The sequence below is a fragment of the Drosophila gunungcola genome, unplaced genomic scaffold (assembly GCF_025200985.1).
Source record: "Drosophila gunungcola strain Sukarami unplaced genomic scaffold, Dgunungcola_SK_2 000019F, whole genome shotgun sequence".
NCBI lineage: Eukaryota > Metazoa > Arthropoda > Insecta > Diptera > Drosophilidae > Drosophila > Drosophila gunungcola.
The window spans coordinates 254,637-266,850 of NW_026453201.1; the positions used below are offsets into that span (position 1 = coordinate 254,637).

General features: G+C 51.4%; 1 protein-coding gene across 1 annotated transcript; it reads right to left on the reverse strand.

Annotated features, from left to right (window-relative positions):
- Positions 1 to 3,016: 3,016 nt before the first annotated feature.
- On the reverse strand, positions 3,017 to 3,733 carry LOC128263819 (spidroin-1-like). The gene has a single exon (XM_052999074.1). It carries the CDS (start codon positions 3,731 to 3,733, stop codon positions 3,017 to 3,019), a length of 717 nt encoding a protein of 238 aa, XP_052855034.1.
- Positions 3,734 to 12,214: the final 8,481 nt, after the last annotated feature.

Below are 12,214 nucleotides of genomic sequence, written 5' to 3' on the forward strand. Positions count from 1 at the left end.
GGGTCATAGCCACAGTGGTGACCTCGACCATCCTGTACTCCGCGCCCATATGGGCCGAGGCTATGAAGACCGCAACATATAGTCGCCAGTGCAAAGCTGACTACAGACGCTGCGCACTGCGCATCACAAGCAGCTTCTGCACGGTATCAGAGGAAGCCGCGCTAGTGATAGGCGGTACAATACCGATAGACCTCCTGGCGGCAGAACGAAGGACAGGAAGTACAGGAAGTAGGACCCAGCGCAGCAGCACGATAGAGGCTTGGCAAAGGAGGTGGAACAGTGCGAGCACAGGACGGTGGACGCACAGGTTAATCCCCAGTCTAATCCCTTGGCTGCAGAGAAGACACGGGCAGGTAGATTTCTACCTCACACAGATGATCTCCGGGCACGGATGCTATAAAGAATACCTGTACAGGTTCAAGCACGAGCCGAACCCCTGCTGCGACCACTGCGGCACAGCAAGAACCGAGCGTTTCCTGACAGTGGATCCCGTAATTGCATGCTGGAAAACCAGACGAATTGGGATGCGGTCGCTAATCTGGCTGCTGGCATCCTGAAGGACTTAAGGCATCGTGAACAGAGTCGACGCCACTAGCAATAAGGACGAGCGGCAACCTGACCGCCATCCGTCCCGCGAAGTATAGCTTTGCTTTGCGGGAACGGAACTTTTCTACCACTTCCTCTTCTGTGATTTGTATTAAATCTGTATATATTTAAGCTTTTCTCAATAAAAACAAAAAAAAAAAAACCTACACGTTTTTTATGTTCATTCCCTCGCCGATTTCTGAATAAAGTCAGTCTGTACCAAGCACTCACCGAGAACGCTTCTGCCCAAACACAACAATTTTCTTGGGACTTCATTTAAGCAAGCGCTTTTCGGTTTGTTTTTATATGGTTATAAGTGTAAATTATCTTAGTTTAGTTTAAAAGTGCTTTTGTTCTTATTAATCCTTAATTTAATTTACTTGTTGGATCTTTAGTTTTGTTTTTGTGGTATTACGCAATTAAAATAAGAATTAACATGAAATGCAGGTTTACTTTGAATTACATTTTTACTTAGCATTAAAGCTTGTAACGACCTGATTTCTTATGTATTCTCGCTCGCTACGTTAACAGGCGGCTAGCTCAGAGAGGTTATGGGTTCGTTCCACCAAATTTATATTGGGTGATTGCCTTTGACCAATGAATATTGCAAGAGTTCTGTTGGGATCGTAACGGTTTTTATTCGTCTCCTTATACAAGCCTCGCGGCTCTTCAGCTGCTGCTGCTCCTCGTCGCCGTCCTCTGCGGCGTCGCTCCTCGTCGCTGTCCTTCGCGGCGTCGCTCCTCGTCGTCGACTGCTTGCTGGTATCTGACTCGTGACGGTTCCTTCGAAACTCTGGATGTTATGCGAACCCCACTGTCGGGACCGGCAAGGTGTTTCGCCTAGCAGGTAGAACGAGGTTCTGCCTTTTCGCCTAGCCACCTTTATCGCAGGCTCCCTAAGTTGGTCCGGATTGTGTCGGCAAGGTGTATCGTCTAGCAGGTTATACTAGATTCGACCTCTTCGCCCAGCCACCTTTATCGCAGACTCCGCGCAAGGACTCACTGAGCTCGATTTAACCACGACCTAGCACCCGTTGGATCTCAGCGTTGAAGACTCAGCCTTGTAGACTCTCAGTCGTTCGGCGTCTCGACTTTGCGATCTTGATGCTGGTACTCGGCACTTGATTAACTTGCTACTGGTCTCGCGTACACGCACTCGCTTTGATTCTCGCATTATTACTTCTCCTGTGTGCTGCGCTTGCGCAGCCTTTTATAGCCTGTGATGGTCCCTTCATTTCCCTTTTCCAGCTCGCGTGATCGGGTCCAAGGTCCACTGCCGCACCGTTAGTTCACGGTGCGTCCTCTCCGTGCGGGTCCGAAGTCCGCCAATTTACCGTTCGAACCTGTTGCCCTTGCCGTGTGAGGGTCCAATGTCCAGCGTGGTACCGTTAATTCACTGTGTCTCCGCTTTGCCCGGGTCCAAGGTCCGTTGTTTACCGTTTGACCTTGTTGCCCTTGACTCCTCCGGCATTCTCGCCTCCTTCGCTGTTGCTATGCAGCTCTCCTGCCTCGAAATTTGTGGGGAGTTTTAAGACTCCTCACATTTCCCCCTTTCTTCGGAAATGTTATGAAAGTGGTGATCTCCCCACCCCTGTTGTTCGTTCATTCAAATTCCCCGCCAAACTCGTTCTCCTCGTGACCCCATACAGTTCCCCAAAAGACTTCAACTTTCCCTAAACTGTCCTCGTAAGACTCCCCCCAGACAGCGTTCTGAAAGACCTTTAACTTTCCCATGGCTGTGCTGCGTTAGCCTGTTCCCCAGACAGTTCCCCGAAAGACTTGAACTTTCCCAAAACTGCATCTCGTTCCTTAGACAATTCCCCGAGTAGAATTTGAATTTCTCGCCCAGACATATCCCCGTGTTTGAAATCACCATTCCGATTCCCGTCGTCTGGCCACTCCACTGACCCTGTCTCGATCGCACTTACCGATAGTGGGTCCAGCATTGTCATCGTTGTTGCCGTTATCGTTATCGTTTCCGTTGTCTTAAGTTGCCTCTGTGTGACCGTTTCTTGAGAAATCCAGTATTTTTTTGTACCCATCGATCGCAACTATCGATCGACCGCCTATCGCCTGGCGCCCCCGTCCCTAATTCCCTCACGGCCTCGTTGTTTTGAAAAAACTGGTAAGTAAACTTGCTGCTTGTAATTTTCCTTTAATTAACGACTATTTTCTTTACAGCGACACCATGACCATGATGCCCCTGATGCCCCTGACATGTCTCAAGGTGCTGACCCTGGACCCTCGCCATACGCCTGCGGCAGCCTCGTGTTCTCTGCCGGCCCGCGTGCTTGGCCCGCGATTCGCCCCCTCACCGCCCCCGTTCCACGATCGGCTGCTGCGGCGGACCACTCTTTTTTTTCCTGTGTTGTGCTGTGTTGTGATCCCCTACCCAAACAACAACTGCTGGGCTTCAATGCTGGGATCCGCTTTATTGGGCCTTAAACACCCGCAACCACCTGGCCTTCCTGCGCCTTCCTCGCTGCCGTCGCGCTTCTTCGGCCACCCGCGCCGGCCACTCCGCCTCCGGAACCTCCCACCACGGTTCCGCGCCCTCCGACTGCTGTCTCCGCAGCGTCGGCCTCGCCGGTGGGGCTCGCGGCTCCGGACACGAAGTCTGCCGCGCCAACTTCGGGGCGGTGATGGCCACTCCCATGGCCCCTTCTCCAGCCCCTCCTGGGCCTCGCGCTCCTCCTCGGGCGTCACCTCCAGTCCCTCGCGATCGGCCGTCTCCGCGACGCGTTTCGCCGACTTGGCCCTCGGATTCAACGGCGGTGGGCGCCGCCACTCGATGGCCTCCCGCATCCTGGCCTCCTCTGCTGCCTCCTCGGGCGCGGGCCAAGTCCACGTGACCGTCTGCTGATGACACCGCCGCCCCTCCACCACGACGGTCCGCAACGCTTGCGCGACCTGCGCCTGTGGCAGGTGCCACTCCTGCTGCCTCGGCGGCGGCGATGGTGGTGGTGATGGTAAGCGTGGCAGCGGCCACGGCGACTGCGGTGCCGACAGCGGCGGCTGCATCTGCTCCTCCGGCGACTGCAGCTGCTCCTGCGGCGGCTGTGCCTCGGCCTCCTCTGTCTCGGCGTCCCTCAGCCTCTGCTGCCACGCGGCGACTGCTGCCCTCCTCGCCAACCGCCGGGCCTCCCATTGGCGGACAGTGATCGCCCGCGCCTCCAAGATGCGAGCCCACTCCTTGGGCTTGCCCGACGGTGGTATCTGCCCCAGGCAGATCCTCCCGAGCCCTGCCGTCGCCCGGCTCAACCGGCGGAAGAGCATTCGGTCCCTCGCAGCTCGTCGCGCCGCGTCGTCCTCGTCCGAGACACCTCGGCACTGACGGTCTCCGTCCCCTCCTCCTCCTCACTAGCGTCCTCCTGTCCACTCTCGTCAGAGGAGATGTCGACGACCTCTCCGACATCCGTCGCGCTCGGGCCTACATCCTCCTCCTCGGCCGGCAACTCCATGTCCGAGATCTCCCCGGTGGACTCCTCGTCAGCCTCGCTGACCGGTGACGGGGATCGCGACACCAGGGGGGACGCCAGAAGCTGGAGGACGGAATCGGAGTCCCGTCTCCATTTCGCCACTGGCTGTTCCCCGGCGCGCTCCTCCCTCACCTCGTGCTCCACTCGTTGCTGGGTGCTGGTGCTACGTGCGCTCATGTTGATGATGTTGTTTGGTAAGACCTGAACCATGCAGCGCCGTCGCTGACGAAACCTCGGTTCTTCCGCCTATCCTCGGTTCCGTTATTCGCGGAGACGTGTACTGGTAACGGGACTCGCTCTCCGCTCTGTGTCCGTGTAACGTTTAAAAGTAACGGTGCCCACCGTGTACACGCCTCCTACGCGACCCGTGCATGTGTGTGTTTAGCCGGTAACGGTGCCTACGGCTTTTTAACCCTCCCTGTCCCGCTCTCGCGCTCCTGATGTGTGTGCTTGTGTGTGTGTGCTTGACCGTTACTTTCGATACCGTGTATCGTCCTCCCCCTTTCTTCGGTTATGGTACAGTGCTCCTCCGATACGCCGGATTTGTTGAGACTGCCCCTCTTTGCTTTGCGGTTTTAACTGGCTTATGTGTATTTTCCTTTCTTTGCCCGTGTATTCGTGCCGCAGGTTGCAAATAACCGGAGAGTCGAAATAAATGATTTTAAACGGTCCCTCGGATCTGGGGGCCAGTTTCGCCGCGAATCCTTCTGCCGCCTTGGATAGATGGTGCTCCTTGGCCCATACCGTGTCTCCGATCTGTGGTTTCCAAGGGCGCCTCCGGAGATTGTAGTGGCGCGCCTGATCCTGCGCCGCCTTCTCCATGTTCCGTCTAACCAGCTCGAAGATTTCGTTTATTTTTTTCGCATTTTCCGACGGGGTCTGGGTTTCCCTTCCTGTGCCGGGGGTTTCTTCATCAAACAACGCGCTCGGTAACCTGGGCTCTCTAGCCTGCGTGACGAATGCCGGCAAATACCCTGTGGACTCAGCTACACTAGTGTTCACGGCAAGCTACAATTCTGGCCATTTCTCATCCCACGTTCTCTGGTCTTGTCCGGCAAACTGGGCGATCATTGTTTTTACAGTTCTATTGGCCCTCTCCGTGGGATTTTCTTGTGGTGTGTACGGGGCTGTGAACTGGTGCCGCACTCCCAACTCTGTCAAGAACCGCTTGAACGCCCTGCTCGTGAATTGCACCCCGGTATCGGTGATCAAGACCTTCGGCACGCCGTACCTTGAGACAATCCTTTCCCGGATTGCCTTTTCCAGCGTCTCCGTGGTAGCCCTACGCATTGGCACTATTTCCGTCCACTTCGAGAACCGATCTACGAGCACTAGTAGCATCGAGTTCCCGTGTTTCGACCGAGGAAGCGGCCCAACGAAATCGGCGCATACTGTGGCCCAGGGCTCCTCTGGGATCTGTGTGAGCATTTTTCCGGCTGCCTGGAGCTGACTGGGCTTGTACCTGAGGCAGCTCTCACAGTTCCGCACGTGCTTCCTAATGTCGCGGTGCATGCCCGGCCAATAATACCTCGCTACCACCCTCGCGATCGTCTTCCGGCTGCCCATGTGTCCGGCCGTCGGCATATCGTGGTTCTCGGCCATGACTCGCTGCCTTGACCCGACTGGTACGCATAGCTTCCATGCGACCACAACCTCGTTGCCTGCTCTGTGAGGAATGTGCCGGTACAGCCGGTCGGCCTCCACCGGATATTTTTGGGGGTTCTGTGCTATCTTGGCCCTTATGTCCCTTATCCAGCTACATTCGGCTTGTTTTGCTGGCTGACCAAAGACTTCGTTTTCAACCTTCGGCAGGTTTCAGTAAGGGCTGCCGCGACAGTGCATCCGCCACAATATTCAGATGGTTTTTCCTGTATGTGATTTCGAAGTCGTATTGCTGGAGCTCCAGTGCCCTCCGCGCGAGTCTTCCGGTTGGGCTCTCGATGCTATTCAACCACTTCAAGGCCATGTGATCTGTTATCACTTTGAAGTGATCCCTCCAGGTATGGCTTTAATTTCCTTATGGCCCACACGATTGGTAAACATTCCTTTTCAGTGGCGGAGTAATTCTTTTCCGACCCGTTTAGGGTCCGGCTGGAATAGGAGATCACCCGCTCACCCTGGTCGGAATTTTAAGTGAGAATGGCGCCCAGCCCATAATCGCTGGCATCGGTCTGCAGCACAAACGGCTTTGTAAAATCCGGGCATGCCAAAATTGGGTCGGCGACCAATCTTGCCTTGACAGCTTCAAAGGCCTGCTGGTGGTCGTCGGTCCATTCCCATTTGACACCCTTTCGGAGAAGGGCGTTCAGCGGATGCACTAGCGTGGCAAAATCTGGCACAAAACGCCTGTACCACGACGCCACTCCCAAGTACTGCCGTAGTTCTTTGGCAGTTGCCGGTGGTTTTAGCAATTCTATCGCTGATACCTTTCCGGATCCGTCCCGATGCCTTGGTCTGTAATGCGATGCCCTAAGTAGTGAAGTTCCTTCCTGAAGAATTTACACTTATCAGCGTTTATTTTCAGGTTCGCCGCTCGCAGTCTTCTGAATACTTCCTTTAGGTTCCGCATGTGCTCTTCTAGTGTCCGTCCGATGACGATTATATCATCCTGATACGCGAAAGCGTGCGGCATCATTTCGGGTCCAATTACCTGGTCCAACGCCCTCTGGAATGTTGCTGATGCCGAGTGTAAACCGAAAGGCATAACTTTCCATTGAAACAGGCCTTTTCCTGGCACTACCTCCAACGGTATCTGCCAGTACCCGTCCTTTAAGTCGAGGCTGCTAATATATTTAGCTTCTCGGAGTTGGTCCAGGATGTAGTTGATCATCGGCATTGGATATGCATCCTTCACGGACTTTGCGTTGATGCCAAGTCCGATTTGAATTTCTAGCTGCGATTTTACGTCTCCGCATCTACCGTTCGCCATCCGTACTTGCCTCTTTGTGGGTCCAACCTTTCCTGCCGCCTGCAGCATGTCCGCCAGCTCTTTACTGATGAAACTCGCTGTGGCGCCGGTGTCCACCGTGGCCTTAACATTCGCGTCACCTATGAGCACTGTGGCGGACAGTTGCATTTCTTCCGCCTACAGGTCGCCCATTATTTTTGAGATGATGCAGCACCTTACGATCCCTGGCCGCCCCTCGGAGGCTGGGATCGTTGCGCGTTTCCCGAACAACACTCCACCGTTCGGACGCCCATCTTTCCGCATCGCCAGCAGAATGTGAGTCTCCGGTTCCGGCACTCCTTCGTCCAATGGTCCGCGCCCCCGCATCTGCGACACGCGTTGGCCGGAATCTGTATAAATCCACTGCGATCGGCTGGTGGTCCGTGTTCCTGCGGCGTATGCCTCCGTGGCGCCTCCGTGTCCTCCTGGCACCGCCTACACACCGCACCCTGCTCTGCCCTTGGCCTTGGCACTGGGCGGTTCTGTGTCCTCTGGGAGTGGTTTTCCATTTCAAACTTCTCCCGTTGCTCCTCCAGCTCCTCGAACTCGTCTGCCAGCGCCATCAGGGTGTCCAGGTGCCGACACTCGTACGGCCGGATAAACATTCGGAGGGCCGGCGTGCTGTTCTCCTTTATCCTGTTCAGGACTTCTTTGGAAGACATACCCAGGGGCCGCATCATCGTCTGCATGTCCACCATGTAATCTTTAAATTTTTCCCCGTATGTCTGCCTCCGCTGCCTGACCTGGTCCACTAGCTTCTCCATGTAGCCTCGAGAAAGGAAATATCCTTGGAAGCTGAATATGCAGTCTCCCCAGTTGTCCCACTGCCGGTTGTTGGCTATGAACCACTTTAGGGCTCTGCCCTGCAGCAGCTCCGGCATTGCTCGAGGGATCTGGCTTATATCCAGACCATATGTCACGGCTGACCACTCCACCTGCTCCAGGAACTCCAGTGGCTTGTCGTTGCCGTCATACCGAAAGTTCCACTCTCGGACTTGCTTGCCCACCTTTGCGTAGTCCTGCGGATGTGGCCGTACGCTTTTGTTCCTCTCGCTGCTGCCTTCTCGCTGCCTGCCGTCGCTTGCAATGCTCTGAATATCCAGGCTTCCTATAAGGCCTTCGGCATCTGCGGCTATTAGTTTGAATTTTGGGACCGGCAGCTTCCGGAATTCGACCTCCAGACCTGCCACTAACTCTGTCACGACAGGGTCTTCTGTTATGCGGTCAACCGTCTCTGCCAGGGTCTTCCTCATCGCCTCTACCGAGCCCTCCAGTTCTATTCCCAGAACATTGCTCACCTCGGCGAAGTCCTCCTTCCTGAGATTATAAATCCAGGACTTTCCCATCTTTGATCTTTTGTTCTCTTGGTCAGGGCAATCCCTCATGGGCGCCAGATGTAACGACCTGATTTCTTATGTATTCTCGCTCGCTACGTCAACGGGCGGCTAGCTCAGAGAGGTGATTGCCTTTGACCAATGAATAACGCAAGAGTTCTGTTGGGATCGTAACGGTTTTTATTCGTCTCCTTATACAAGCCTCGCGGCTCTTCAGCTGCTACTGCTCCTCGTCGTCGTCCTCTGTGGCGTCGCTCCTCGTCGCTGTCCTTCGCGGCGTCGCTCCTCGTCGTCGACTGCTTGCTGGTATCTAACTCGTGACGGCTCCTTCGAGACTCTGGATGTTATGCGAACCTCACTGTCGGGACCGACAAGGTGTATCGCCTAGCAGGTTGAACTAGGTTCGACCTCTTCGCCCAGCCACCTTTATCGCAGACTCCACGCGAGGACTCCCTGAGCTCGATTTAACCACGACCTAGCACCCGTTGGATCTCAGCGTTGAAGCCTTAGCCTTGTAGACTCTCAGTCGTTAGGCGTCTCGACTTTGCGATCTTCATCCTGGTACTCGGCACTTGATTAACTTGCTACTGGTCTCGCGTACACGCACTCGCTTTGATTCTCGCATTATTACTTCTCCTGTGTGCTGCGCTTGCGCCGCCTTTTATAGCCTGTGATGGTCCCGTTATTTCCCTTTTCCAGCTCGCGTGATCGGGTCCAAGGTCCACTGCCGCACCGTTAGTTCACGGTGCGTCCTCTTTGTGCGGGTTCGAAGTCCGCCAATTTACCGTTCGACCCTGTTGCCCTTGCCGTGTGAGGGTCCAATGTCCAGCGTGGTACCGTTAATTTACTGTGTCTCCGCTTTGCCCGGGTCCAAGGTCCGTTGTTTACCGTTTGACCTTGTGGCCCTTGACTCCTCCGGCATTCTCGCTCTCCTGCCTCGAAATTTGTGGGGAGTTTTAAGACTCCTCACAAGCTTATGTTATGAATCCCACTTGTTGCTCTCTATTCCTCCCTCCACATTCCTTTCTTTATATGAGTTTCTGTGTGTAAGTGTTGCGTGAAGCCTAACGGAGGTCTGTTATGTGTAGTCTCGGTGTGACATGGTACGAGTAAAAGAGACGGCCATATGGTATTTGGCAAAGTATCTAATCAAGAGGATGTTGGCCAATTTGGGCTGTATAAAAGGGAGTTCTGATTGATAGATCAGACAGTATCGATCAAGGTGCGGTCACGAAATGTCAAAGCCGAGAAAGCGCACTGCTCGCAATGCCGCAGAATTCGTTGAGGAACTCGATGCTCCGACATCAGAAGTTTGATCGCCTACACCCCAAATTGAGTCCAATGATCGCGTTTGTGCACTTCTGGAAATGCAACACCGAAGCATGATGGAAGTGATAAGAGCAGTGAAAAGTGCAGAACCACAAGGAAGTGAAAACAATCCAGTGAGATTACCAAAGTTCAACCCCGATATCGCAGGGGTAAGTGCAGCTGCTTGGTGCTCTACAGTGGACCTGATAGTGTAAGAAAAACCTATGAATGGAAGCGCACTGATCATAGCACTGAGTAAATCCCTGGAGGGTAGCGCTTCCAATTGGTTATCCCAAATTAGTTATTTTGGAATGACCTGGAACCAGTTCAAAGAACTCATTCTGGAACAATTCGAAGGCAACGAAACTACAGCGGAAACTTAACGGTCGCCCAAAAGCCGGCGAATGTTTATCCCTTTATGGAAGCCGTCAATTAACCACTCCAGCCGACCGATCGACGCTAAGAGGGGAACCATTACGTGCTACCGGTGTGGGAATCCAGCACATATTGCATCGGCTTGCCCAGGACGTATATCATCAAAAATCCAGGGCAAATCAGAAGAAAAATTTTGCTTTGATTCTGGAGCAGAATCGGTATCCCAACAACTGTCCGGCGCACGAACCAATAATGTTGTTAGCTTAAGAGGTATAGGAAATAATATGGTAACTAGTACGTTACAAATATTATCCAATGTCATGATAAGCGAGTACACGCTGGTAGTTATTCTGTATGTTGTTCAAGATAGTTATATTAATTATAGTATTATAATTGGCCGCAAAATTCTAAGTCAGGGTTTTGGCGTATCAATAACGATCGATAAATTTAAACTGTTTAAAACTGAATCTATAAATACCTGTTCTGCTTTGAGTAATAGTTGTAATTTTTTAAATATCAATACTGGTTTGGATGTTGTAAATAAGTCAAGCTTGTTGTGTATTTTGAATGAATTCTCGGACGCATTTATAAATGGATTCCCTAAAAGCCGAGTGACAACCACAAAGTTTCATATTCGATTAATTAATCCTCAGCGTCGAAGAAAAAGAAAGAATAAAAGAATTACTACAAGCTAATATCATCCGTCCTAGCTCTTCTCCATTTGCTAGTCCAATGCTTCTGATAAAAAAGCAAGACGGATCTGTCCGACTCTGTGTCGATTACCGCGAGTTAAGTTCGAACACGGTGGCAGAAAAGTTGCCTCTTATTAATGATCAGATTGCTAGATTAGGTGGGGTAAAGTGTTATACGTGTTTGGATATGGAAAGCGGTTATCACCAGATTCCGATTCATCCAAACTCAGTTAAACGTACAGCATTCGTTACACCAGAGGGTCAATTTGAGTTCTTAACAATGCCTTTCGGACTTAAGAATGCGACACCTGTGTTTCAAAGGGCGGTTATTAAGGCGTTAGGTGAACTGGCATATTCATCCGTCATAGTTTATATGGACGATATCTTAATAACCTCTAGTACAAAAGAAGAAGCAGTTAGTTACACAAGTAAGGCAGTTTATCGGTTTGGCGTCATACTTTCGATAGTTCGTCCCAAAATTTTCTGAAATAATGAAGCCGTTGTACGCCCTTACCTGTAAAAATAAAGTATTCGAGTGGAATGACGACCAAGAGGAAGTGCGAAAAAAAATTATGGAAATTTTAACTGATAAGCTGATGCTTTTAATTTTTGACCCCCAATATCCCATGGAACTGCACACTGACGCGAGCATGGATGGCTGCGGTGCATTACTACTCCATAAAATCGACAATAAACCTAGGGTCATGAATATTTCAGTAAGCATCCGCAACTGAATCACGTTACCACTCTTACGAGTTAGAAACACTAGCCGTGTTTAACGCTATGAAACATTTTCGACACTATTTACATGGCCGGCATTTTGTTGTATTTACGAATTCTCTGCTAGCTTGAAATAAATAAGCCTTACACCAAGAGTACAACGTTGGTGGGCCTATATGCAGATGTTTGATTTTGATATGAAATATGTACCTGGTGCAAAAATGGCCCACGTAGATTTTTTGTCACGCAATCCGTTGCCACCGAAGGTAATTGGCCGAAATATCGGACAATTGGTTGCTTGCTGAGCAGCAACGAGATGAAGAAACTTTATCCATTATTTCAAGAATTCAAAATGAAGAACTGGGAGAAAAATTGGCCAAAACATATGAATTGCGTTCTAAAATACTTTTCCGCATAATCCAAAGAAATGGTAGGACGCGCAGTCTTTCAGATCATTTAGGTGGTCGGTAGTAAACCACGTCCATGAGGCAATAGTTCATCTAGGGTGGGAAAAGACATTGAACAAGATGTATGAGTTCTACTGGTTCGACAATATGTCTAAATATGTCCAAAAACTCGTAAATAATTGTATCACCTGTAAATTAACAAAACCACCCAAAGGAAAATTACCAATTGAACTGCACCCTATACCAAAAGTAGATATTCCATTGCATACTATTCACATAGATATAACAGGAAAATTAAGTGGCAAAAGGGATCAAAAGGAGTATATTACAGTCAAGATTGACGCCTTTACTAAATTTGTTTATTTGC